General features: G+C 43.1%; 1 protein-coding gene and 1 long non-coding RNA gene across 9 annotated transcripts in view; one reads left to right on the top strand and one right to left on the bottom strand.

Annotated features, from left to right (window-relative positions):
* LOC140074846 (uncharacterized) overlaps positions 1 to 27,990 on the top strand; it is a 76,881-nt gene that overhangs the window by 27,029 nt on the left and 21,862 nt on the right. For 3 of the 5 annotated variants that reach the window (XR_011849291.1, XR_011849292.1, XR_011849290.1), the window contains one exon: positions 18,333 to 18,590. This is a non-coding gene — a long non-coding RNA (uncharacterized lncRNA). Of the gene's footprint in view, positions 1 to 18,332; positions 18,659 to 27,990 lie in introns of those variants that run through there. The other 2 variants (XR_011849293.1, XR_011849294.1) reach the window with 2 other exon arrangements.
* RBBP6 (RB binding protein 6, ubiquitin ligase) overlaps positions 4,630 to 27,990 on the bottom strand; it is a 29,822-nt gene continuing 6,461 nt past the window's right edge. Inside the window, exons 3-17 of one of the 4 annotated variants that reach the window (XM_072120090.1) lie at positions 27,195 to 27,231; positions 19,129 to 19,173; positions 15,716 to 15,804; positions 15,524 to 15,620; positions 15,237 to 15,376; positions 13,523 to 13,695; positions 13,253 to 13,356; positions 12,623 to 12,966; positions 12,330 to 12,423; positions 12,186 to 12,246; positions 11,650 to 11,713; positions 11,188 to 11,556; positions 10,342 to 10,443; positions 8,300 to 10,036; positions 4,630 to 7,785 (exon numbers count right to left, since the gene is read on the bottom strand). In XM_072120090.1, the coding sequence (XP_071976191.1) occupies positions 6,060 to 7,785; positions 8,300 to 10,036; positions 10,342 to 10,443; positions 11,188 to 11,556; positions 11,650 to 11,713; positions 12,186 to 12,246; positions 12,330 to 12,423; positions 12,623 to 12,966; positions 13,253 to 13,356; positions 13,523 to 13,695; positions 15,237 to 15,376; positions 15,524 to 15,620; positions 15,716 to 15,804; positions 19,129 to 19,173; positions 27,195 to 27,231 (5,182 nt within the window). In that variant the 3' untranslated portion in view covers positions 4,630 to 6,059. Of the gene's footprint in view, positions 7,786 to 8,299; positions 10,037 to 10,341; positions 10,444 to 11,187; positions 11,557 to 11,649; positions 11,714 to 12,185; positions 12,247 to 12,329; positions 12,424 to 12,622; positions 12,967 to 13,252; positions 13,357 to 13,522; positions 13,696 to 15,236; positions 15,377 to 15,523; positions 15,621 to 15,715; positions 15,805 to 18,506; positions 18,907 to 19,128; positions 19,174 to 22,834; positions 27,232 to 27,990 lie in introns of those variants that run through there. The other 3 variants (XM_072120092.1, XM_072120093.1, XM_072120094.1) reach the window with 3 other exon arrangements.

Raw genomic sequence — 27,990 nt, 5'->3', positions numbered from 1 at the left:
CTGTAGGTACAGATAGTGCTGCCTCCTCTGTGTCATTCCTGTAGGTACAGATAGTACTGTCTCCTCTGTGTCATTCCTGTAGGTACAGATAGTACTGCCTACTCTGTAATTCCTGTAGGTACAGATAGTGCTGTCTCCTCTGTGTCATTCCTGTAGGTACAGATAGTACTGTCCCCTCTGTGTCATTCCTGTAGGTACAGATAGTGCTGCCTCCTCTGTGTCATTCCTGTAGGTACAGATAGTACTGCCTACTCTGTAATTCCTGTAGGTACAGATAGTGCTGTCTCCTCTGTGTCATTCCTGTAGGTACAGATAGTACTGTCCCCTCTGTGTCATTCCTGTAAGTACAGATAGTACTGTCTCCTCTGTGTCATTCCTGTAGGTACAAATAGTTCTGTCTCCTGTGTAATTCCTGTAGGTACAGATAGTACTGTCTCCTCTGTGTCATTCCTGTGGGTACAGATAGTGCTGCCTCCTCTGTGTCATTCCTGTAGGTACAGATAGTGCTGCCTCCTCTGTGTCATTCCTGTAGGTACAGATAGTACTGTCCCCTCTGTGTCATTCCTGTAGGTACAGATAGTGCTGCCTCCTCTGTGTCATTCCTGTAGGTACAGATAGTACTGCCTACTTTGTAATTCCTGTAGGTACAGATAGTGCTGTCTCCTCTGTGTCATTCCTGTAGGTACAGAAAGTGCTGTCTCCTCTGTGTCATTCCTGTAGGTACAGAAAGTGCTGTCTCCTCTGTGTCATTCCTGTAGGTACAGATAGTGCTGTCTCCTCTGTGTCATTCCTGTAGGTACAAATAGTTCTGTCTCCTGTGTAATTCCTGTAGGTACAGATAGTACTGTCTCCTCTGTGTCATTCCTGTGGGTACAGATAGTGCTGCCTCCTCTGTGTCATTCCTGTAGGTACAGATAGTGCTGCCTCCTCTGTGTCATTCCTGTAGGTACAGATAGTACTGCCTACTTTGTAATTCCTGTAGGTACAGATAGTGCTGTCTCCTCTGTGTCATTCCTGTAGGTACAGAAAGTGCTGTCTCCTCTGTGTCATTCCTGTAGGTACAGATAGTACTGCCTACTTTGTAATTCCTGTAGGTACAGATAGTGCTGTCTCCTCTGTGTCATTCCTGTAGGTACAGATAGTGCTGTCTCCTCTGTGTCATTCCTGTAGGTACAGATAGTACTGCCTACTTTGTAATTCCTGTAGGTACAGATAGTGCTGTCTCCTCTGTGTCATTCCTGTAGGTACAGAAAGTGCTGCCTCCTCTGTGTCATTCCTGTAGGTACAGATAGTACTGCCTACTTTGTAATTCCTGTAGGTACAGATAGTGCTGTCTCCTCTGTGTCATTCCTGTGGGTACAGATAGTGCTGCCTCCTCTGTGTCATTCCTGTAGGTACAGATAGTGCTGCCTCCTCTGTGTCATTCCTGTAGGTACAGATAGTACTGTCCCCTCTGTGTCATTCCTGTAGGTACAGATAGTGCTGCCTCCTCTGTGTCATTCCTGTAGGTACAGATAGTACTGCCTACTTTGTAATTCCTGTAGGTACAGATAGTGCTGTCTCCTCTGTGTCATTCCTGTAGGTACAGAAAGTGCTGTCTCCTCTGTGTCATTCCTGTAGGTACAGAAAGTGCTGTCTCCTCTGTGTCATTCCTGTAGGTACAGATAGTGCTGTCTCCTCTGTGTCATTCCTGTAGGTACAAATAGTTCTGTCTCCTGTGTAATTCCTGTAGGTACAGATAGTACTGTCTCCTCTGTGTCATTCCTGTGGGTACAGATAGTGCTGCCTCCTCTGTGTCATTCCTGTAGGTACAGATAGTGCTGCCTCCTCTGTGTCATTCCTGTAGGTACAGATAGTACTGCCTACTTTGTAATTCCTGTAGGTACAGATAGTGCTGTCTCCTCTGTGTCATTCCTGTAGGTACAGAAAGTGCTGTCTCCTCTGTGTCATTCCTGTAGGTACAGATAGTACTGCCTACTTTGTAATTCCTGTAGGTACAGATAGTGCTGTCTCCTCTGTGTCATTCCTGTAGGTACAGATAGTGCTGTCTCCTCTGTGTCATTCCTGTAGGTACAGATAGTACTGCCTACTTTGTAATTCCTGTAGGTACAGATAGTGCTGTCTCCTCTGTGTCATTCCTGTAGGTACAGAAAGTGCTGTCTCCTCTGTGTCATTCCTGTAGGTACAGATAGTACTGCCTACTTTGTAATTCCTGTAGGTACAGATAGTGCTGTCTCCTCTGTGTCATTCCTGTAGGTACAGAAAGTGCTGTCTCCTCTGTGTCATTCCTGTAGGTACAGATAGTGCTGTCTCCTCTGTGTCATTCCTGTAGGTACAAATAGTTCTGTCTCCTGTGTAATTCCTGTAGGTACAGATAGTACTGTCTCCTCTGTGTCATTCCTGTGGGTACAGATAGTGCTGCCTCCTCTGTGTCATTCCTGTAGGTACAGATAGTGCTGCCTCCTCTGTGTCATTCCTGTAGGTACAGATAGTACTGTCCCCTCTGTGTCATTCCTGTAGGTACAGATAGTACTGTCCCCTCTGTGTCATTCCTGTAGGTACAGATAGTGCTGCCTCCTCTGTGTCATTCCTGTAGGTACAGATAGTGCTGCCTCCTCTGTGTCATTCCTGTAGGTACAGATAGTGCTGCCTCCTCTGTGTCATTCCTGTAGGTACAGATAGTACTGTCCCCTCTGTGTCATTCCTGTAGGTACAGATAGTGCTGCCTCCTCTGTGTCATTCCTGTAGGTACAGATAGTGCTGCCTCCTCTGTGTCATTCCTGTAGGTACAGATAGTGCTGCCTCCTCTGTGTCATTCCTGTAGGTACAGATAGTACTGTCCCCTCTGTGTCATTCCTGTAGGTACAGAAAGTGCTGTCTCCTCTGTGTCATTCCTGTAGGTACAGATAGTACTGCCTACTCTGTAATTCCTGTAGGTACAGATAGTGCCCTCTTCATCTACATAATTTAGAGGGTAGGCAGTAATAACTGTACTCAGAATTAAGAGGAAAACAAATTGGGGAAGCCACTATATATTGATTATAGGTGTGACCAGGTGAGTACCAGCTGCACCTACATCATTTATAGGGAGAGACACAGACACAGCACTATCTGAACCAACATGAATTGCTGGGTAAGACAGGCAGCAGTATTTGCAGGGTGTCATGCACACAGTAGTGTATAGCAGACATATATGTACCTGTGTGATCGGGGACATCCTAGCAGACTTGTATATAAAAGATGTGAGCGCCCTCTGCTGCCCACTGTAGTGATAGCATTATCATCTGCTCACAGCCGCTTGTGGTAAGGTTAGCAGTGATGTCACAGCGGTGGCAGCCATTTTGTAGTAAGTCAGTGGCCCCGGAGCCAGAATCCTAAATTTGGTCCAGTGCGGGTACAAGTCTCCCGAGGCTTTGTGCGCCCTCTACAGGCTTAAAGGACATCTACCACCAGGATGAAAGACTGTATGCAAATTAACAGCTATGGAGAGTGTTTTAGTTTCTTTTAGTTTTTAGGTCTCCAACGTGTACGTGTGCGTGTATGTACGTGTCAAGGCAGCAGGAGGCACTGGACTGGGCTCGACACATAGAAAATGAGAACTATCTAAGTGGAAATTCTAAAACAACAATTTGGCAGGGGATGCTATAAAGCATCAATGGGAAATCTACCACCAGGATGACGGGTTGTAAACCAAGCACACTTACATGCAGGTGTGGGCCACCTCTGGCAGGATCTGCTCTGCTTTTAGCTTCTAATGCCCTTGTTTGTACCAAATTTTTTTTTTACAAATTATGCAAATGAGCCTGAGGGGCTCCAGGCTCCATTGTCATCTATGGAATGGCAGGCACATTTGCATATTTGCTTAAGAAGCTAAAAAGAGGGCACACACATGCATGCCAATGTTCTTGGTTTACAATCCTTCATCCTGGTGGTAGCTTTCCTTTAAAACTTAAATAGACTATCAAATTAAACTACAGTCCCTCAGGTGGGAAATGAAATGTCCTTTCTAGATTTCCCTCTTCTATGTGAGATCTCTCCCTTTCACCTAGAAAATAAGTCTCCTCCAAAGTCATTGTGAAAACACGCAGAGAAGAGTCATATTTGCCTAAGATGAGACATTCCAGATGCCCCTAACTTGGGTTCTGTGTTGCCTAGAAACATGCTGCTGGTGTCATATCAAAGATAAAAAATTGGAATTAGATTTAACCCATTTGTATCTCATATTCTGTAGCCCACAGCACAAAAAGCCCAAAGTGATCTGAAAGTTGAGATCTAGAGCTTTAATATGACACCAGGAACGTGTTAGTAGGCGGTTTTTTCTTTTTTAAACATGTTCTACAACACGGAACCCAAGTTAGAGGCATCTGGAATGTCTCATCTTAGGCAAATATGACTCTTCTCTGCGTGTTTTCACAATGACTTTGAAGTAAACTTATTTTCTAGGTGAATGGGCGAGATCTCACATAGAAGAGGCAAATCTTGAAAGGTAATTTCATCCTCCACCCGAGGGGGATAGTTTAATCGAGTACAATCTGGCGACCTTGCATTACATTTACCTTACAGTTCAGGTGACTCAGGTTTTAACCCTTAAATAAACAGGAAGAGATACATGGAGACTATTATCGCAGATCACTTTAAATTCATTGTCATTTATTCACAGAAAAAAAGGGTATTTTACACGGCTTTATCTGAGGTAGGGGGTCACTTTCTTATCCTTCTCAGGGTGACGCATTAGGTTACCTTCTCTGCATTGCGCCAATTCTTAGGAGAAAAAAAAATACACAAAAAAAAAAAAATCTGAAAAGAACAGTTTTGAAAATAAAAATAACTGTACAGCTGGTAAAAAAAAGTGCAAAAGAAAGCCATGGCGAGCGGCAGCGTACGCAGGGTTAGACCCTTGGCCTGTACTCATCGGGATATAGGTGTGACTGCAACGTGCTGCAGCGGGGGTCTTCCTCAGGCATAAGGTCAGGGGCTGCTGTAGGGTCAAGTAGTCTCTTTCCTCTTTTAGATACAGCAGTGTCTCAGTTCCCAAGTCCGAAGCACTTTAGACTCTCTTGTGTGTACTGTATTAAAGGGGATGTCTAATAGTATTTGTAAAACCTTTTTGCTACCCTGTACCCATTGGTAATAAGAGGGAAGGGGCTGTAGTGACTATAAACATGCAAAAAAATAAAAATCTAGAGATCTTTTGGTAAAACCGCACATTCCCGATCACCCAGTATAGAGGCTTTACGGTACGGTAGATTTTTCACAGTTTAGTCTGCATAAAACTTTACATCACTTCTCAGTTCACATCCAAAACTTTCCTGACCCCAACCGTTACCCGTTGCAGTGCACTGTGGGGGGGTTTACATGACAGCCGGATATATGCCCTTAAGTCATGTACGAAGAAAAAAAAATGGCACAAATTATCAAAAGTTTCTGCAAAATTCAACTTTTTTTATGTAGCTTCAAACGGATTAGGATTTTTTTTTTTCTGAAAGAAAATACTTGCAGGATTAGATACGTAGAGGGACTTGTTGAGACATCACAGTCCTCCTCCGCAGGGGTGAGGCTACTAAAGTGCAGGTCCAATGCTCCAGCACAGGCCTTACTCCTTATTAGTAACAAGAACATGTACATTTTGGGCCATATGGGCAGCATTCAGGGGGATTGGTGCCCGATATCGTTTGTTGTGTGAACCCCATCAAGGCAGGCAAAGTGGTATCTGGGGTCAACAAACTAACCAAGGCCCCGTCCCGTCATCCAATGGCCTCACAAGCTGCACATATTACAGGACAGGCTTCACTGGCCCCATTGTCCTGGCTCACAGCGCCCTCATTTCCATCCAATTCAATGCCTAGTTATATAAATTAAAAAAATAAGAACCAAAGTATTTGCAATGTGGTCACAAGACACAGATTTCTGTACAAATATTTCCTTTATAAAGCTCTGATGTAAAAGTCAAAAGAATCAATATATTAGGCGTGGCACAGTTCTCCGTTATTTACATAGTGATCGCGCTTACATTACATGAAAAATACAAATGGATACAGGCGGGAGAAGGCGAGGCCGGCTCAGACGGGCGCCGGGGGCTTGGCCTTGGCCTCCTCCTTCTCAGTCTCTTTGTCTTTACTTTTCTTGGATTTCTTCTTTTTGTGTTTATGTTTCGGGCCCTTCTCAGTCTCTGACTCGTTGCCCGTGTGCTTCTTATGCTTCTTGTGTTTTTTATGCTTTTTGTGTTTCTTCTTTTCCTTCTTCCTCTTCTTTTTATCCGGGCTGCCCGTTGAGCTGACACTGCTGCTGCGGCTGCCGGAGTCACCCGGGCTGTGACTACGACTACGGCTGCCAGCTGGACTGCTATGACCAGTGGCTGGCAGGTTACTAGCACCCACTTCTGTAGTGGTGTCCATGTGCTCATCGTCCTTGTTTTTGGTTTCCTGAGGGTCATCTTGTTTGACAGAAGCTTCGCTATCACTTTCATTGTAATCCGGCACAAAGGAGGCTTCATCGGTGTCTTTCGTCAAGTCTGTGGAGAGCCGCGTTGATCGGCTTTGTGGAGCCTTGGTCTTCTCCGAGGCTTCCTTGTCGACCTTTACCTCTGGTGAAGAACGTTTAGTGTGTGATCTCTTTTCACTCGTCTCTTCTGAATTTTTTGGTTTGGAGGAGATTTTCTCTTTCCCTCTTTCGCTGCTTCGGTCGGATGACGCTCGATCATTATTGGTTTGCCGTTTAGATTCGGATGACTTTTGTTCACCCCTTGGCTTGCGCTCTTGACCCGGGCTGTGGCTATCACGCTTACTCTCTTTCTGAGATTTCTTAGGTTCTCTGGAGTCGTCTCTGGGTCGTTCTTTTTGGGAACTAGACGACGAATCTTTGCTGTTGAGCGGAGATTCCCTCCTGCGCTCATCTCTTCTCCTAGACCCACTGTGCTCCCGACTGTCATAATCGGACTTCTTATCTTTGCTGTCATTGTCTGACTTCTTGACCTTACTATCATGCTCAGGTCTTCTTTCTCGCTCTCGGCTTTCATGCTCTTGTTTCCTATCCCGTTCTTTGCTGTTGTGTTCTTGCCTCCTTTCCCGATCCTTGCTGTCACGCTCCGTCTTTCTGTCCCGGGATTCATGGTCGTGCCTCTTGTCATGATCGTTCTTTCTGTCTTTGTCTCGACTCTCATGTTCAGTCTTGCGGTCGCGGTCATGATCCTTCTTCTCCCGCTCTCTGCTCTCATAATCCTGTTTTCTGTCTCTGCTGTCCCCATGGTCAGACTTCTTCTCCCGGCTGGGAGTTAAGTCTTTGTTGGAGCTGCTACGTCCCCCTTCCTGTTTTTCAGATGACCGATCTTTGGAGGACTGTTGGCTGCGATCAGAACTGCTCTCATTTTGGGAACTTCCTTTTCTCTTGTCTGATGATTCCTTTTCAGTCGCTGGGCTGTCTTTATCTTTAGATCTATTCTTGGTCTGGGTCACTGGGGTTTCCTTGGTGGACCTGGAGTCTTGAGGTGTGCCTTCACTTCCCGGCTTCTCTTCTTTGTCTGGTAAAACGACGGTAGATGCTGGTTTGGATACAACACTCATCGGCTTCCCAGTATTAGATGTTCCCTGCGAGTCCTTAGCCTCATCATCCTCAGACTCAAATTCATCCTTGTCCCATTTTGATTGTGGAACTTGTATCATTATGATGACGTCTTCCGGTGGTGCCGTATTATCATTGTTATATTCTTCAAGAGTCTTTATAACCGTTCTCTTGGCGTCTTGTTTCTCTTCCGCTTTACGGACAGGACTTCCACCCGTGGAGCTTGTGCTGTTGAGAGAAATGTAATAAAATGACTACAAGTAAAATAAACTATGTAGATAAGTTTCATAAAATACTACAAAAGTTCACCAAAATACAGATAATAAATAAGTCTAGTGGGTTACTCTGCAGTTTACAGACGATACATGACTTCACAGCAGCTACCTGGCCCTGGTTCAGCCCTTACATGTTAATATTTTCTCATTAAACCCAGAATGTAAAGAATTTTGAAGGTTTGGATAGGACAGGCACATGACAACCTATTCTACTCCCAAAATAAGGACTGCGGGGTTTATTTTGGGGCCCTGTCTTTTCACTGGGCAGAATATCTCTATTGTTTCTATAAAATATGATGGAATCGTAGCTTCCGATGCAGATGTAAACAGAGAATAATTCAATATATTGGAGACTGTCAGGATAATGAACCTTTCCTCAACCCCACTGATGATACCACAAAAGACCTTCAGTCATGACGCAAAACACATGGAACAATTGAGAGGCCAACACAATCATTTGCTCTTACCTGGTGTAATCCACCAAGGTGGACCCAGATCCATCAGGAGCCGGAATCTTCTTCCGTCCTTTGCCCTTAACACGTTCGGTCTTGGGTTTGGCCGGGGCGGGGGCCTCACTTTTCTCTTGTGCTTCTTCTGTTCCACCAGCGGCTTCGGTGTTAGCAATTTTTTTCCCAGTCTCACGGTTCAGCTTAATCTTTTTCACCGTCGCTGCTGATGTTGTTTTCTCCTTCTCCGGGACCTTCTCGGGTTTGACGATCTCGGCCTCAGATTTCACTTTAGGCGGAGGTGGTTTTGGAGCCTCGGTGGTCTCGACTTTGATGGCCTTTGCCGGTTTCTCCACTTCCTTTTCCGTCGGTTTGTCATCGGGCTTTCTCTTGCGTTTCTCGGGTTTGGACTCCGCAGTTCTTGGTTTTTCTGGAGCCTTTTTTGTTTTTTCCTCCTTAATTGTTGGCTTTTCCGACTTTGTTTCTTTTGTGTGCTCCTTTTTGCTTTTGTCGTCTTTGGACACTTTCTCCTGGCTTTCTTTGACCACCTTGAGGTGGACTTTTCGAGGCAACATGGTTTTATCGTCTTTTTGACTTGAAACATGTTTTGAGTTTTCAGTCTTTGGGGGGTCGTCTTTGACCTTCTTCACTGGTGGCTCGGTGCTTGCTGGTTTAGCTTTCTCACTGTCTGGTTTTTCAACTTTGACTACTTTGGAAGAAGTTTCCTTCTTGGGCTGGTTGCCATCCGTTCTACGTTTTGTTTTATCAACTTTTGTTCTGGGTTTTTCTCTTTTGTCCTTATCAGAAAGGGGTTTCAGAGAAATAGACTCTGCATCCATGGGCTCGTCTCTAACAGGGGTGGCATCATCTTTGCTAGTGGGCACAAACACATGTTCATTTCTCTTGCCATCATCCCCATGCGAATCTCTGTGTCTCCTAGATCCATCAGTACCAGTCTTGGAAGCACTTTCACCATCTTCTTTCCGCCTCTTGCGGTGTTTCTTATGTCGGTTTCCTCTGGAGTCTCCAGAAGATTGGAGAAAAGGTTCTCTTTCCTTTGATTTTCTGGTATCCTTTATGTGTGGCTCACGTGGTAGCAGCTTCTCCTGATATCCACCACCCATTGGCCGCAGTCTGGGTAGTAAAGGAGGAGGATAATTGTCCCTGTGGCCACGATTATAAGGAGAGGGATCTCTCCGCGCCTGAGGTGGAAGGAGAAATCTATTTTCTGGGAAATTTTCCCTACCAATAGGCGACCTCTGCCTTGGAATGGCAGCGAGTGCAGACACTTTATAATACTTTTCATACCAGTCCCTGTAACTACGCTCCCACTCTCTGTACGCTTCCTTTTCATAAGGATCTCTTAGATCTGGCTGTCGGCCGTACAAAGCTTTGATGTCATATGGTGGGAATTCACGAAGGCGGTTCGCGTAATCTCGTTCCCCTTCGACTTGCTGTAGTAACCTCTTATTAGCAGGAGAAGGCGGCCTGTACGGCGGGGATCTAGATCGAGAATGGAATCTCCTGTAGGGAGATCGTGACCTGGAGCGAGGATATCCATGAGATCGGGATCGAGACCGATAAGTCCGTCCTTTTCCGTGGGCTTTCCTCTGGTATGAAGGTGACCTTGAGAAAGACCTAGAGCGTGATCGACTGAAGGACCGTGAATAGGAACGGGACCTTGAAGAGCCAGATCTTGATTTTGAGTACGAGTAGGAACTTTTAGAGTAAGATGATCCAGAATACGGAGACTTGGACCTTTTAAAAAAAACAAAAGAAACAGAACATGAAGGGCTTGTGTGTCTCGTAGATATAGCGTGACAACCTGATGGGTGGCAATGCAATAATGACCTCTACATAGCATGCAAATGGTATCTGACTCAACCTGGAAAAGGTTAGGTACGTGCATTGAGTTGGGGTATGGATAATTGAACCTTTTGGTAGTGATAGACAAAATCCTGAAAATGGACACATAAAAACGCAAGAAATGACAATTCTAATACACCCCAACAACTACAAAATAATGACAGATCATGCGTCTACGCTTTATATCCTTTTCTTACCTGGAGTAGGATCGCTTCCGCTCTTTTTGAATTTTCTTATATTCCAGCAGTTCTTTAGCAAAATCATTTGCAAATTCTTCAAGTTTTGATTTCTTCTTCTCTCTAAAGAAAAATGCGTGGTTACACGAAAAAAAAAAAAAGGGAGAAAAACAAAAGTCAACATGCAAGTTGCTGTCTTTACGGGAGAAAAGAGAGCTTTATGCATCGTTGCCTCAAGTGTTCAGTTTCAGGATCTTGTCTAATCACAGGAGCGATGGAATAGGCTACAAAGTGATAGAAAGGGATTGAGGCCACAGCTGAGTTTTTTTTTTTTTTAAATAAAAGCTTTTTTTTTTTTACTGCTTTTATACCATGAAACCACAGCATAAAAGGCGAGCAGCAATAAAAGCAGGAGATTTTAGTGGGACGGGAGGATCAGCTACTGCGTAAGAAGGTGTGATGGTTCTGTCCAAATTGGAAAGATGTCAGGGAGGATCACACATGCTGAAAGGGAACGTCCAGGATATTACAGGCGGCAAGGGCCAATCTAAACCATGAAAACTAACGTCACTGCCAACAGATTGCAGTGGTGATTGCTAGTGACTACTGTAACCTGGAGGCAAAAGAGATGAGACTATGGTTATATTATCCTGGACACCCCCATTAGCAGAAGGTGGTTCCTTTTCCCGTACTTGATGAATCGGAAAGATTTTTGCCTAGTTGCCGATCAGTCATTTACCACCATCATCCTAAAACTTAACCACACTTTAAGCACCAGAAAGTCAGGCAATATAATCAGTGCATGATCTACAATAAAATCTATGACTTCTATATGTGGAATATGCTGAATTTCCTCCCCATACTTACTCCTCCTTTAGTCGTCTCTGTTCTCTATAGAATTCCTCCTTGGATAATGGTGGTGCCAGGGACGGTGCAGGAATGGCATTAGCGTGTGCTGCCTGGACGGCTGGATTCACCCACGGGGCGGATACTGTAGCGGGGGCTGAAGGAAAGCCTGGAGGAGGAACGTTGTAGCCGGCAGCGGGAGGCTGTCCAGGAGTGAACTGTGGCTGAAACTGTGGCGGCGGCACACCAGGCGGCAACTGAAGACCATGGGGGGGCGGTGGAGGAAAGAGAGGAGTGGGTGGCGGGACATACACGGGACCCGAAGATGTCAGAGATGGTACTTGGTTTCTTGGTGGACGATCATTGTGAGGGTGGCGGCCACGGCTATGACTGGAAGAAACATACATTGCACTTGAGTAACAAGTTCCCACACAAAACAATTAATTCAAATTAAGAATTTTCTGGTTAAATGTTTATACTAACCCGTCCCATCCTAAGTGCGGCCTTGGTCCAGAAGGTCTTGGTATATTGGCCCTCATCAGGGGAGCTGTGAAGGAAGAACAATCAAAATGGTGAAAGTATTCATAGGTGTGAGGCCTGGCCACTGAAGGGTCTTACCATAGAGATATTACATGCTCAGCCCTGTTTATAGGGCACAGATACCATAACACGAAAATAAGAAAACTTTACACCCTAATGTTTCCACATGTGACAAAATGGACAAGAGAATTTTAATACAAAAGTGTGGGGGTCAAATTCTTCTTATAGCGTTAAAATAAAATTTACAGGTTCTCTCTTATCCACACGCCTCTTATATCACCATTGGATCCAATAATACTGCCAAATCCAGGGTGCCTGTGATTTCGGCACAAATTGTCTCTATTCTTCACTATGTATTGTACGAGATGTTCTGTTACAGCCTGATCATTCTGAATGGCGCGATAGCAGATCTAGCTGAGCACCACACCATCCATAGACAGGGGGCACTTCATACAACTACTACCCTAACTAGGACTCACTTGGAGGAGGAAGACAATGCGAAGAAGGCTGTATCTGTCCGAGCACTGGAACATGGAAACCCTAAAAGAAAGTAGTATAATCATTAGGGGTTATTTTTAAAATTCTGCTTTGGTATAACATGAATGCTGATTGCAGAGACTTACCTTGTCTCCCAGGTGGAGGTTGTTGGGTAATGATAAGCTGCTGCCAGATGTGACAGAAGCAGAAGAAGAACGAGATCCTTCTCGCTTTTCATGGCTAAAATATTAGGAAAACACAAATGCAATTAGAAATACATATACAGGCGGTCCCCTACTTAAGGACATCCGACTTACAGACCCCTAGTTAAAGACTACCTGGACAAAAAGGGGTCACAGTGGGAAGGTGCTAAACATGAGATATTAAGGCCAATGATCTCAATTCATAAGTCTATTATACACTACATGCACCAACTTACTGATAAGGTCTTTCTGGTTCTGGTTTCTCCCTCTCCTTTTGGACAGGTACTGACTGTGGAGGCTCTGTAGGTGGCGCGACTGGTGCTGGCTGTGCACTGGCTTGCACAGTGCTGGTGGTGGCAGAAGTGGTGGTAGCAGCAGTGCTTGGGGGTGTAGTAGTTGGAGTAGGAGCTACAGTAGTAGGAGCTATAAGAGGATCTTGCTGGCGGGACTGTGCTGGACGTGTCGGCTGTGGGGCGCTGCGGGTAGGTTGAGGCGCTTGCTGTTGTCGCTGCTGGGATGCGGCCTGCTGCTTACGAATCCTCTTTGTATAACCGGTTTCATTCTTGAAGTTATTCACAGCCTGGAAGAAGCAAAAGAGTAAATGAGGGAACAAGTCATGAAATCCGACAATGTGGACACGCGCAATATTCAGCCCAATACACTTGCTGCCTCTATAGGTTGCGCCTCATATTGCAATTCAGCTCCATTTACTTAGGTGGAGCCATGTTACAATACCCCACACAACCTTTGGACAGAGGGGGCGCCATTTCAGGAGACAGCAGTAATGTTTTGACTCCCTTTAACCAAGTCATCAGTAATTCTACTGGAGAAAGCGATACGGTCAGAATTTCAGCTGTACCACTTACCTGACGCAAGAATTTATTGGCAATTAAATTATCTGGAGAGACGTCTGACTGATGACACGTAGGGCACGTGTGATCCTCGGATTCCAGTAACGAAGTGCGGATACCTAGAAATTGGGGAGGAAAAAAAAATCTAGATTTAAGGCAAATTCCAGTAAACTTTATAGATCCCCTTAACACTTTAATGGCCAAGTGTGGCAAATTCTCTGCTCCTTTCTTCATACTATAGCCAGAGAAGGCAGCGAGGAGCCTTGTGTAATATACATTACTCACATTCATCACAGTAGCTGTTTCCACAGCAAGGGATTACGACGGCATCGCTCATCATGTCTTTACATATCATGCAGAGCAGCTCGTCCGGGATGGGGTCTTCCTCCTCTGATGACGATGATTGAGTATCAGGAAGAAAGGGGGGCTTTTCTTTCTTGCCCATCGCATATGCCACACTGTAATATAAGGAGAGATGGATTTATTATAGAAGGAATAAAAGAAAACCCTAATGTTATTAGTCAGCAATGTCTTATTTTATTTCTACATGTGCTACAGAATTTGATGGCGCTACAAAAAGATTATTATTACTACTCAATTTGCAGTCTGGAGTGTGTCTGGTACTGCAGCCATGTCCATTGCTAGTGTACATGTTATATAGTGGCACAGTGATTGGAAAACTTACATATCCCGGACATTAAACCCAATGAAGGTGGATATCTATCTTTTATTACTGTAACGTCTCCACATTAAGTTTCAGAGAGAAGTTACCTGGCCCCATCATCAGATCCATATTTTTCTTCTATAGATGAAAGTTCCAGCACGATCACGGAGGACGCTTGCAATATTTCAACAGCTTTATTTCATGGGTAAAAAGTCACAAAACATGCAGCACATGGACGTAGAAAGACCTACGCGTTTCGTCTGGTTAAGACTTAGTCATGGACCATGACCAAGTAGGGCCGGGGACATGAATACATGTTATAGTGGCGGAGCACAGACATGATCTGCGGAGCATGTTTGCTCATTTGCATATTTTATAAAGTTCTTTTTCTATCAAATTTGGCCATTGCAATCGGTATGAAGAGGACAATAGGTGCATATGTACAGATCCATTTTACCGTTATGTAGTGGTAGATTTCCTTTAAAGGGAACCTGTCACCAGGAGACCCATTTTTAGCACTCCCCCAGTCCCCACAGAGCATAGTACATACACTGCCAAAGTGTTTTTGTATTAAAAATTGGTTTTACAGAAAAAAAAAGATATGTTATATTATACCTTTCATTAGCATCTGCTGTGTGACTAGGCACTCGTCCCCTGGGAGGGTCTGGAAAGGAGCAGTTTCCCCCCACCCTTGGGAAACATGTGACCTTTTCAAATATATGAATAACTCCCCTCACTCGGGATTGGCTGTAGAGGAGCTAAGAAAGTGATGGGTGTTTTCATATATTTGAAAAGGTCACATGGAGAAGCAGTTCCCCAAGGGTGGGTGGGGGGAAAACTGCTCCTTTCCAGCTCCTCCCAAAAGGCAACTGCCTAGTCACAGAGCAGATGCTAATGAAAGGTACACTAGAACATAACTTTTTTTCTGTAAAACCAATTTTTAATACAAAAACACTTTGGCAGTGTATGTACTATGCTCTGTGAGGACTGAGGGAGTGCTAAAAATGGGTCTCCTGGTGACAGGTTCCCTTTAAGTCCAATCCAAGGAAGCAGAAGGGCAGAGGTATAATAGAGTCCATACAATGACTTGCTGCACTACTCCAGTGTATCAGATGGGAATCTGTTTTACACAGCTCTTACAAGCAGGGGGCAGGGAGATCAGACAGTGAGAAGCTCATCTCAAGCAGGAGGCAGTGCAGAAAGGCTGAATAACAGAAAACTGAGCCCCCCCCCTGTGTGAGCTAAGAGATACAGAGCCCATGTTGCTGATCTGTCACTTGCTGCTCTTAAGTCTGACATCCCATAAGCTCAACAAATTTCTCAACAATAACTTACGCATCGATGGTTGGTATGGCATATTTTCCAGTGTTTGTCAGCATAGCCCCCTTCATATTGGGATCTTCTACCTCCACCATGAAGCTGCGAGGAATCCCGGTGCTCTTTTTTATCCTGGGAGCAGACTCAAAGCTTTTATCCTAGAGAGAAAAAAATAAATTATCAATGCATCAATAAAAGATACAAGCAAAGGCATGAAAAAAACCAAACATGGCGGTGGTTTATAGGTGGAGGACACTTCCTACACCCATAGATTACCTATACACCCACAGATGACCTATACTTACCCCATTAGTAGGGCAGTTTTTGATGTAATGACCAGGTTTTAAGCATCGAAAGCAGGTGTATGTTGGAGGCGGCGGCCCGAGGGGCTTCTTCATGTAGCTAAGAATTAAAAGTGGGAGAAACCATTGTTATTTTAGCTCCCATGTGATTTTGTTATGGGGTAGTGAGGCGGAGTGCAGCTCCCGTCCACTTACTTGCTGGGGTCATAGTCATGGCCAGACTGAGACATCATGGCTCTGATTTTATCCTCTTCAGAAGCATTGGCTTCGGCCAGATTGGCAGTCTGTTCAACAGGCAATTATTTGAGGGAGGAGAAAAAATTAGTCAAAACAGAAACAAGGACGCAGAAGGCCCAAACACAAGCTGGCACTCACACATTCAACGCTGCCATACACTACTTAGACCAGGGCGAGCTGCGGGGAATCATAAACCTAGACCGATAGGAGATATACGTAAACCCATTCAATGCGGAAGACCATCAGCATTGGAGAGGTAAATGTATGTGTAGCTATATTTAGACCATGTTTATACCTGAAAACTATTTGGAAACTGAATTGTCCTACGTGTGGCCAAAGAATGGCATGCAAGGGGTTAAAAGGCAAAAAAAAGGAGACTGCCAGCGTGACCTGCAGAGGGAATCCATGCAGACCTGGACTGGCAGAATACAAGCATAATAAAATGAACTCCATACAGTACAGAACTGCTGCAGACCCAAATGTAACATGAAATCCAAGCGAAACCAAACCCTCCTGGATGGGTGCCCCGAACCCCTGCCAGTGATAATGGGTCATAGGTGTTTAGCATGAATGGTTTAACTTTTTTATCATCATGTTGTCAGGCCCTGAGTTTTGATGCAGATTGTTAATGTAATGACTTCTATAAGATACTATTGTATCACTGCATTCCGCAATGGCTCCCCCTAGTGTCAGCCACAGACAACAAATAAGAAGAGGTTGCCTGGCCACAAAAATGTTATCTCCCCGAATCTGTATTGTGGTCTCCAGCAACTACATCCCATCAAAGTAGTGACTACTGCAGCCAGGTGATTGGTGGTGGTCACAGCTACACTCAGGGATCGGCTGCAGGGGTCACATGTCCAGATCTGGTTGAGGGAATATGACTTTTAGGTAACCAAGCAACCCTTTTTGTAACCTACATAATAGGAACAATATTTTAAGATTTAAAACCTGCACTAACATGGTGTGAGCTAAAAATTCTGACCAACTTATAGACATGCCATGAAATAACCGCAGCGCCATTTACCTCTGAAGATCATTTCCATCATATATACAATCTATAATACAATATCATCCGGAGGATAAAACACACAACTGCTTTCTTCCAAAAACTATGGTGTGTCCCCGTATCGCAGCTCAGCTGCATAGAAGTGAATAAAGCGGTTTTTGGAGGAAAGTGAAGATGTTTTTGAAACCCTCGACAACCCAATAAAAGAAATCCTTTGTATAAACTTCTCTCCCACAAGCGATGTGCTCAGATTTCTGCAAAATTGCCCTTGTCAAGCACATTCAGGGATATACAATGTAAGAACACAAGCAATTTGCTGAATTCAGAATCCATCACTGAAGGGGGCTGGAGGATAATTCACAGATTTCGTATCACAAATGACGTTTAGAGGTAATCCACAAAAGTCATGAGCCGCTGCAGAGACCACAGAACTGCTGATGTGATACCACTTATACTGAGTTACTTAAATAGTCATCCTCTCACTGTCCCAATTCTATTACTACACGGAAATAGTCAGGCTGATGGGAAGCTGTCACACATTGTATATGCCTAGAGGGGATCTTATCAGGTTAATTTAGGACCGTAAGACAACTACAGTTCTGTATGGACTTGCGGTTTTGGGTCCCAAATTCACCTTTATGTTGCCTCAAAAACTAAAATTTATAGTAACCTAGATGCGAGTCCAGTAAAGCAAATAGGACTCCCATCTCTTGTTGCGGCAAGTGAACCTATGATAATATGCCAGCTTCATTGCTCCGCACCTACGGCGCTCACACAGTGAAACCCGGGTATACTATGCAGTCTTCATTTGCCGCGCCGGGAGGCATGTTTTATTTCATACACAGCAATTTGGGACACCAAATCACCGGTCCATAAGGCCCTGACAGGTTTGGAGTCCCCTGGACTCTATTGACTTTAAGGAAACCTACCACGAGAAGTCCATCACCTGAAGTAGATGTGATGGTAGATTCCTCCTTCCTGCCTTTGCCCCAACCTGTAATTTAAGAATCCTGGAACCTAACATAACTTGTTAAACTTTATTTTAGTAATATGTAAATTAGAGTCAGTATCTACAGGGGTGTGTACTAGCCTGGCCGGCCACTGGGAGCTAATGCTAGTACACGCCCCAGTAGCCTCCGCAGTTAAAAAAAACTTTATTATAGTAATATATAAATTAACAAGTTAGGTTGCTGGATTATACCATTAAAGATTAGGGCAGATGCAGGAGGAATCTACCATCACATCTACTGATGGCAGATTTCTCATGGTAGGATTCCTATAAGTCAATAGAAATTATGCAGAGAGCTCCCCCTTTTGGTGACTGACAGCTGTCAAAATGATACATAACCCACCCTATTACTATACAAGGAAGAGGAGATCTAGATCCCCAAATCAGTGCACATATCCCCATGTAGATAGAATGAGTAAGTGGGAATTTGGCCTTTTCTATTTAAGCTCCAAAGCAATAAATGGACCTCTGTGATCACTGCAGACAGAACTTGTAGCTCTGTGTGATATAAAGGATTATACAGATTTTGTATCATTTTTATACTTTCTATTCGGCAGGTATAAACATGGACTGTTCCACATTAACAAGAGATGTATTTGTCTTGGCCAGCGAGGGAGGATGCGGCTATAAGAAGAGGAGATGGGTGAGTACCAGCTCGTGGCACGGGCAGCTCCCAATACTAACCAGCACACAGCGAATGGTCTCTGCACTCACTCACAAAACAAGCAAACTGTTCAATTATTTTTATTACAATAAACAAAATCAAAATGTTACATTTACGAATAAGAACTTTCAACAGGCGGCCGCATCTTATGCATCGTCATCATACAGATATTTACCATTCAGGGGGAGGTAATAGTAAAAGCAGAATACAAGTCATCACATGGGGGGGGAAAAAAAAAAAAAGTGCAACGACCAAATGACAAAAAATAGCAGCCAATTCCTTCAGTCTAAAAATGGAGATTGAGCGTTTTCTTAGGCAAACATCCCAGCAATGACCGTGATAACACTCCATAGTGACAGGCCAGGCACCGAGATGGTGAGTGTCCATCAAAACTCAGCACAAGAAGGGTTAAAGTCCGGCAGTGACAAACACCAGATTCTCCTCCGTAGTGTTAAGTCTTCAAAAAGCTCCAGAGAAGGAATAAAGTTACATTTGTTTAATTCAAAATGTCTTCTTATGAAGAACATCTCAGTTTCGTCTTCTTGAGAAAAAATTACTTTTTTTTTTAAAAAAAAAATGTAAAAATCCTGCACCGTTTCACACATGAAGAAACTTCATATAACAGAGAAATAGACTAGAATGGCAGAAGGCTGTAATATGAAACAGAACAGTAATATATATACATATACCTTAGCAAGCTGGGCCAGAGATATAGATGCAGAAGCGTCATCAATCTGTTTATGGAAAATTAAAAAACGTTCAAGTATTAAAATAAAAAAAAACAAAAAACAAAAAAATAAACTAAAGATCAATAAAGCAAATGTTGTACAGTGTCACAGTAAATGGCGTATACAGCAGATCGGGGGAAAGTAACATTAACATTTCATAACAAGGACCAAAGATTCTGATTGCAAGAATTAGACATTTGGAAAACATACATTGTATACAATATGTATAATGTACAGTGTAACCCACATAGCAGGAGAAAAGATGTGTGTGTGTGTGTGTGTAGAGGACCAGGAAGGACGGGAAATAGAGGATAGAAAAAAAAATTCCAATAATTCAAAGGAAAAAAAAAACAAACAGATAAAAACGTATCATTTACCAAAGGTGGATTTGCTGACTATAGTGGGATAATCTAACAAAGTCCATGCAGCGGTACAGGAGACCATACAATGATATCACAGGGATGTATTGATGCTGGTAGATTTACTTATAAACCGTTCCCAAAATTGAAGCAACCCACATTAATTACAGTATTGTGGGTTAAAAGGGGTTGTCCGGGTTCAGTAATAATTTGGGGCCAGGCTGGGGCGGGCTATTTAAAAAATAAACGTGTACTTACCTCCTCTGGCCCTGCTGATGTCCCGTGCTGTGGTCCATCTGATCTGTGCGCCAGTTTGATTACAAGGGCGGACAGGGAGCTTCCGGCAGCTCCCATCCGACACCATCTCCCAGCGCCCTACAATGCTGAGAGATAGGGACGGATGGGAGGGGCCCGCCACATCACCGGCCGGAAGCTCCCTGTGCGCGGCTTGTGGCCACTGTAAACAAACAGGGGCACGGATCAAACGGACCACGCTGCGGGACATCAAAGGCGCCAGAAGTGGCAAGTACACGTTTATTATTTTTAAATATCCCACCCCAGTCCGATCCTAAATTATTAGTAAACTCGGATAACCCCTTTAAGCCCATCATTTCCATCAGGTAAGTCTGACCTACTACTATACACCATATTTACAAACTATCTGGTGACCGGGTGCCATATATATAGGCTGGGTGTCTATCCAGCTAAGCTAGACTGTAAAAAGCCACTGGAGACAAGTCATTGTCAGATAGCAGATCACCCTCTTCCCACTGCAATCCAAGCATGTATGTTTATAGTAGAGATGAGCATTGGGACTAAGGCTCCAATGTACATTTATAGGCTAAATGATAACCTGATCAGAATATCCATAGTCTGAAACGTGGGGGCCCGTGATCTGTCTATGGCACCCAGTTACAGTGTACCGCTACAGATGCTACAATGCTTTTGATGGAGAGGGGAAGGGTGAGGAGTAATCACCCCTCCTCTCTCTCCTGCACCCGGCTGTATGCATTGCCAGGGTACGGGCCCAGATGAGCCATACATTTGTATGCGTGAGGTCCTGGTCTGAAGTCAAGTGAAGGTTAAAAATCTGTTACCTATCCTACATGTGTTACTTTCAGCTTTGATGTGCAAAATCCAGTATAAAATGTATAAACTTCCCAGCCAAACACTGTCCCAATATAGTCAGCAAATTATCCAAAATCCAGCATTTTCTTAGTAGGCAGTTTTAGCTAAAAATGTGTCAATTCTTAAAAAAGCTCCTTGTAATAGTTACTAATAGTTTGAGTATTTTTAGGGGAGAAAAAAAGTTTCAGTAAATAATTGTATAAAGTAAAATCTCAAAAAAAGTAAATGTAAGCAACCGAGTAGAAAAACAAAAACACATCTCTTGGCTTTATAGTGGCCATACACCAATCATCAGGCAGGAGCCGGTGGAAATGACAGCATGTCCAGTGCCTCAGACGCGGGCCAGGACGGGCACTGCTGGAGCGCCAGCCATGGACAGTAGCACAATTCCTCCCGCTAGTGACTATACAATAAGACTTCATATCACATGGGGGGCTATGCATACAGCTATATATCCACAGCATGATCCATGCAGGGTGTATATCTCTAGTGCCAAGGATCTCATTCTGTGGGGAAAGGAAAGTTCTCACAGGATTAGATGGACAAATGTTGCATTTAGCTGTAATGAGCTCGTATGCTGGTGCCTGCAAGTATCAGAAGCTAAAACCTGACGCTGCAATGTAGCAGGACATGTACGTGTATAGAATATACTGGCTGCAACCTGCACTTTCTACTCAGGATCAACAGTGTAAGGATCTGTTCATATCTGAACCCATTACATGTGGTATAGCAGCACTATCCAGACACATGAACTATCAGATATATGGAGTATTTGACCCCAATCCACAAGCCTGAATATGGATTAATTTATGCAAAAAAATATGCCAATTAACAGACGTTCTAACATCCTTGTGAAGGAAGTGCAGGGAGACAACACAGTAAGTTTTACTGGCTTGTCCAATGTTAAATGTGTCTAAGGACCCATGAGGTCCCTGGTGGTCGTGCAGTAATCACTAAAGGCAAGGACTGGCTACAGCTGCCACTGTCAGCACACATGTACCTGCCCCTAAAAACAATAGGAGACATTTATCAGCAAGGACTTTAAAATCATAAAAAAGTGACAATGCCTTGCGATCCGCCAGTAATTGCAATTATTTTCCCCTTCACACTCACTTGGCAAAAATGGGATGTGACAGGTGGTGTGAAACCATGAACGGTCACTAGTAAGAGCATTTCTAGGCAAGACCCCGTATGATAAATGTCCCCCAACTTTTCTAAGGGAAAATACCTCCAAAATGGATGCTTCGTCTCAGGCTTGGTTAGTCCATTAATCATGGACAGTGCAATGTCCCGTTTCATGGACCAACTGCAGTGTTAGGGACGGGACACTGTGCATCGTGATACAAGGAGTCCCTGCTTCCTCTAACAGCCGCATCGATCAATCATTAAGGTTCGCTACTGCTGTTCTTCAGGGAAGCAGGGACCTCAATGACCATAGCACTATGATATCCCTTCCAAGGCACTGAAATCCAGCCAGCTCATGCTCCATGATCAACCACTGTCTGAAACTGCCCTCATTAGGGACCAAAATCCAGGCATAGTTGAACATGAAACATGTGCACATCTCATGTGTAAGAGCTGCTGTGACAGACCACACATGGATTCGGCTCACTGTAACCAATAAAATAACTATCATGTAAATTGCCCTAATGGTGCGGTGCAGACACCTCATGGATCTATGTACAAGGTAAGGGTATATTAAGACAATAGTTAAAATGGCAATGGTAAAAAAAAAAAAAAAAAACAGCATGAAGACTGTTGATAAAGTTGATGTTTGCAGGTGAAACTCGTGTATTCACCTGTAAAAATCAATAACTACAGACTGTTCCAGCAGCACTGAATACACCCCAGCGGGAACATGATGTAGTTTAAAAAGACACACATTACAATTTTTTAGCTACAGAAATCATTGTTAAATGAAGAGAAAACAAGAAATAAAATAAACATTTTGTAGGATAGAATATTTCATTAAAAAAAATATATATATACAACTGTTATTTGCTTGAAACCATAAAACAAGTGAAATCTCCTGTTACATGTCCGGTGGTCACGTAGTCCAGCAATGTGAGTGTTATTATGGCTCAAATTAGACAGAAATTAAAACAAAACAAAAAAAATCCACAAGAATCGCTGCAGTGGTTACTTGTCAAATGCAAGACATTCCAAGGAACACAAATGGCTAAAAAAAGTGTAATTTTATTTTTATATAAAACATGTGACTCATTTTATATACATACTAACATAAAGTAAACTCAAAAGTAAAAGTAGAACTGCATAGGAACCGTCATATACTTGCACAATGAATGCAAATACAATAGCCACTCAGGGTAACAGGTTAAATCAGTGTTATAATTGGGACAAAAGATACAGGTAAACTTTGTCATACTATATCATAAGCAATACAAAGATAAGACTTGTATTGTGTGGACACAAGGCAGCGAGGTAAAAAGCTTATGGCATTAGGATTAAACACAAGTAGCAGTCAGAAATAGGCTGAAACCAGAGAACAATGGATGAGGTCAGTAAAGGGCCTATCGGAAAGTGTATATAAGCCATCCATGGGTGTATAGACACTGGCTCAGAGACTGGTATGGTGAGGCTTGTGTATTTTACATATAGTGGGTGTAATGAGATCAGGATGTCAGGGTCTCATCCTGAACAACTATGCCTGGACGTGTGGCACAATGACACATGTAGAGGATCAGGCACAAATTCCTTTTAAAAGGGGTCGTCCACTTTCAACAAGCAACTATAATATGGTTTGTTTTTTGAAAAGTTATACAATTTTCCAATATACTCTTTGCATCAATTCATTACTATTTGCTAGATCTCTGCTTGCTGTCATTCTATAGGAAGTTTCATAGTTTATGTTCATGTGGATAGGAGGGGAAAAACAAATAACATGCTAACAGCTTGTTATATCCCTGGTCTAGTGATGTCACACAGGTGCATGGCATCACATGACCAGGGAGCAGTTTTTAGCAAAAGTAAAGCAAAAAAAAAAAAATAATAATAATAATAATAATAATAAGCTTCCTAGACAATGACAGCAAACAGATCTAGAAAACCATGAGGAATTGAATTCTAAAGTATATTGGAATATTTAGTATAACTTTTCACAGAAAAAAAAAATCTCTCTCTACACATCGCAAAAAAGTCTACGGAGTCTGATCTGGTCACAAATCATGCGACCAGATCTGAATAAACCCCAAGTGTTAGGTGATAACGTGCTTTGATGCAGCCATGACATCGACATGTTCTACCAAGTGACTGGTGACAGCAGCTCGGGGAGACGCATGGGATTTCAAGCTTTGTACTGCAAAGGTGAGAATCTGCAGCAATAATATACATGCTGTAGATATAAAATAAATAAAGAGAGATTTTGAATTTTTTATTTTTTTTTTCCTTTGCAAGGGGGTAGGGCGACACTGTAACCCAACAGTAAAATAACTGTGGTTCAGCGCATACGGCCCATCTAAAAAGGGACAAAAGGAGACCTAAATAGATTTTGGCATCTGCCGTTTGTTCTATTACAACAAGGGCAGCAACAAAGTTATATTGGACTCTAGGATGCATCTTTCCATTCACTTCCCTATAATTTAGTAAGATTGTTAAATTTCATTTACAAATATTCTCATGGGGTTAAGAAATGGAAAGTCAATGCTACTGGTTTCAAGCACACAGGATTATTTCTCCACCTATGTCTGCGTGTCTATACTGGGGTCCTCTGGTATCATACATATAGTGAGCAGTTACTGTTCTGCTAGGTAAGGAAAAGGCCTGGCTGCAATGATACTGGGTCATTTCCTGTGTGTGTGCATGTGTGTTGTGATATATTTACCCAGAACTACATTAAGAAAATTGCTTCACTTTAAATTAGTTTTATGTCACCAGGAACGTCATTTTTAGCGAGTGACGGCTGGCAATAGTCTATGCCAGTATAAAAACGCTTTTGTCAGTATTCTGAAATTTTTTTTTTTTTTTAAAAGGTTCTCAGGCATTCTTCCTCCACTCCACACCATCCCTCTCCCTTACCTGCATAATGCACATGACAGGAAGTGGGGAGGGAGCTGGTTGGAGGAGAGGAGACTGACACAGACTGCAGCTGCCCCTCCACATGGACTCATCACATGCTGCTAGCAGGGAGCCAAGTAATTTAAAATAAACTATTATAAAGCACTGAAATAGTTCAGAAAGCTGACATGTTTAAGGTCAGCATAGCATAGGGCAGTGATGGCTAACCTATGGCACTGGTGCCAGAGGTGGCACTCAGAGCCCTTTAAGTGGGCACTCAGGCCATCACCAGAGATGACTCCAAGTATCTTCCTGGACTTACTGTGCACAGAGGTATTTTAAAGTGACAGCTCTACCCGGGACTATTTTCTGCTTTATTGGTGCCTCAGGGGCTGGTATCAATGAAAACTATGACAGAGAAGGGAGTATAAATTACAACTTAAATTTCTGTGTTGGCACTTTGCGATAAATAAGTGGGTCTTTGTTGTAGTTTGGGCACTCGGCCTCTAAAAGGTTTGCCATCACTGGCATAGGGTATTGGAATCTATCACCAGCTAAAAATGACATTCCTGGTGTCAGGTGCGCTTTTCATCTGGTTGCTCTGGTCCCTTCTTCTCTATACATGTCAATGGCACTTATGGAGATGCAATGCCCCTAGCTTTCAGCTGAAATGTACAAACTTGGCTGGAACTACATAAATGACTGTCTCCTGCACTACATCAGATGTAGCTACGCCTACACTGTTTGCAACACAAGCTTTCCTGCAGCATATAACAAGTAATGTGGTCTGAAAGAAGCCTCCTTTTGTTATGGCTGGAGCCCAATCATATGATCTATAGCAATAAATTACTAGTCATTTATTAGCTGCTATTTTTTCCTCTCACAATTTGTGTGTGGGATTGTCTCAATTCTACAACTACAATGCCACATGCAGCAAATCCACACAACAACTTACATGTGTAGATCTGCTTACAGTGTATTTATATATTAAAAATAAAGATTTTAAAATAAAGAACCAATTCTTAGGGCAGCTTTGCGATTTGTGTCAAGGATTGACCTCACTCCTGCGGACACAATGTCATACATAGCAGTGTGGTCAGGCACTTTTCATGTTCCGTGATCACAGACTAATCACGCCAATTGCGAAACTGCCCTCAAAATTGGTGATAAAATTTGAGATTGACTTTCTGCTGTGGTCACCGTGCACCATAGGACAGTGATACAGTCAATCACCTGGGCAATGCAGCATCTTCATCTCACGAGTCAGAGAAGATTTCCACAAGCCTCACAAAAACAGCAGTATAATCTTTTCTTCAATGCTGGAGTTTTTGGTGCAGTTTAAGCATTTCATATGGATTATATCAGAACATGAAAATATTTAATTGTAATACAATCCTGGTGTATAAACCTAGATTTATTTTCTCTTTACAAAGTAAAGATAGTTTCTGCTTGAAAATGCACCAAAATAAAATCTTCAACCTGATAAGGACCCCCTAACACTACAGATTATCCAGGGAATAGTTAATGCCAAGTCTCTGAATAATTGCCTTATCTGCAGAAACCAAGTCCTTCTACCAAACAGTGAATAAGTGACAGATTGCCCTCCTCCTCGCCCTGCGCCTGTTCAGCATACTGATCAGATGTGCAGAGAAAAAAACAGGATGAACAGAGTCAAGATTTGTGAAGTGTTAGGATAAGACACGGCAGTGGCATCTCCTTCCATGGGGGCCTATGAAAATTTAGGTCAGATGTTTGAGGGCAGGTATCTTATAGTCTGTACTAGAGTAGACGGCTGTGCTGTAATGTTTTACATGTAATTAGCACAACTCTCATGTCCTCCAATATCGTGCATGGGGCGTGGGTGGGAGTCTGTCGTGTCCTTGGCAGCAGTTTAGCTTACGCATGACACATGCAGATCACGGAGCAGAACTGAAAAGCTAAAATTTTCAGGCCTATGTATATTTAAGAAGAACACGGCTCATGTGACTGACAACAAGCCTCTAGTCCACTGTAGGGAGAGGTGCAATAAACTTGGCTCATAGTTATACAGAACACAAACAGGAACATTGTATGTAAAGAAATTCAATAGCAGAACCATTAGAAACAATCAATCAATACACATGAGAAAAACACAATATCAGGTAAATTTTGTATAAACATTCCTTTGCAAATGTAATTTTTTATACTCTGCAAAAAAACTACAAATCACATGGAATACTTTATTGCAGTACACAGTACAGATACGGCAGTAATAACACAACAGAACATGACATCATGTTCACAAAAGTGACCGGTCATACAGACGGTACAAGGCCCTGGGTAACAGGATAGAGATCAGCATTCAATATGAAATACAGTGGCACTTCCACACAAAGTGCTCATAAGTGGCAAATACATTGTATTCATAATTCACATGGTGATCATCATCACAACAAGGGGGAGGGGGATGGCAGGTCAGTGCCTGCAGCTTAAAAGGGCTGGAGATAAAGAGGTATAAGGAAAAGGGGAGATTGTGGGGTTACATACTGATTTCGATGTTCCACTCACTGGCTCAGCGCGACTTCTGGAAGGCAAATAAAAAAGAAAGAAAAGAGAAATTAGTATTTCAGTATGACAACCAGGGTGCTGCGAGACAAGCTATGGCACATCCAGGTTATAAGCACTGAAGAAGGGCCACACTTTATTCTGTTCAATGGATGAGCATGACATATGTAGATAATTAGAGCGAAGACACCAACATGTACACTAGCAGCTATCCCCGACTAATTTGTTTTAAAGATTTTAGGATTTGGCGCCTGCCACACCCGTTGGACAAGAGATTAATCTCAGTATACTATACAGGTACACTATAATCTTTGGCAAAAGCCATTTTTACTACAAAAAACGGGGACACCGGAAGCAGAGGGTGGGGGCAGCTAAAAGAAAGGGGACATGGGAGGAAGGCACACTACAGGAAATGGGACAATACAAGTACATTTTTAACTATGACACCAGACCGCATCCCCCCACCCACCGGTCCCTGGAGAAAGTGTATGTTTACAGCCGGCACTGGGAAATAAAAAGTTGGGGACCATTGCTTTACAGGACTACAGGGGGCAGCACATGGCACACTACATGGTTCTGCCAGCCAGTGGCAATGGAAATCATGCAGAAAGGATGCACATAAAAGTGAACAGAGCTTTACTTGCTTTTTATTGGGGGACATTTACACATCAAAGTGCGGAGACAAATTTTGGTAAAAATCTTGTACTAGTAAGAGTCCACCATAACCCCAGTATCATACTAAGAATTGCAGCAATGATTATGTAACTTACTTAGCAAA

The sequence above is a fragment of the Engystomops pustulosus genome, chromosome 8, assembly GCF_040894005.1.
Source record: "Engystomops pustulosus chromosome 8, aEngPut4.maternal, whole genome shotgun sequence".
In the NCBI taxonomy this organism is placed as follows: Eukaryota; Metazoa; Chordata; class Amphibia; order Anura; family Leptodactylidae; genus Engystomops; species Engystomops pustulosus.
The sequence above is the reverse complement of the archived record's forward strand: the minus strand, read 5'-3'. Positions and strand labels throughout refer to the sequence as shown.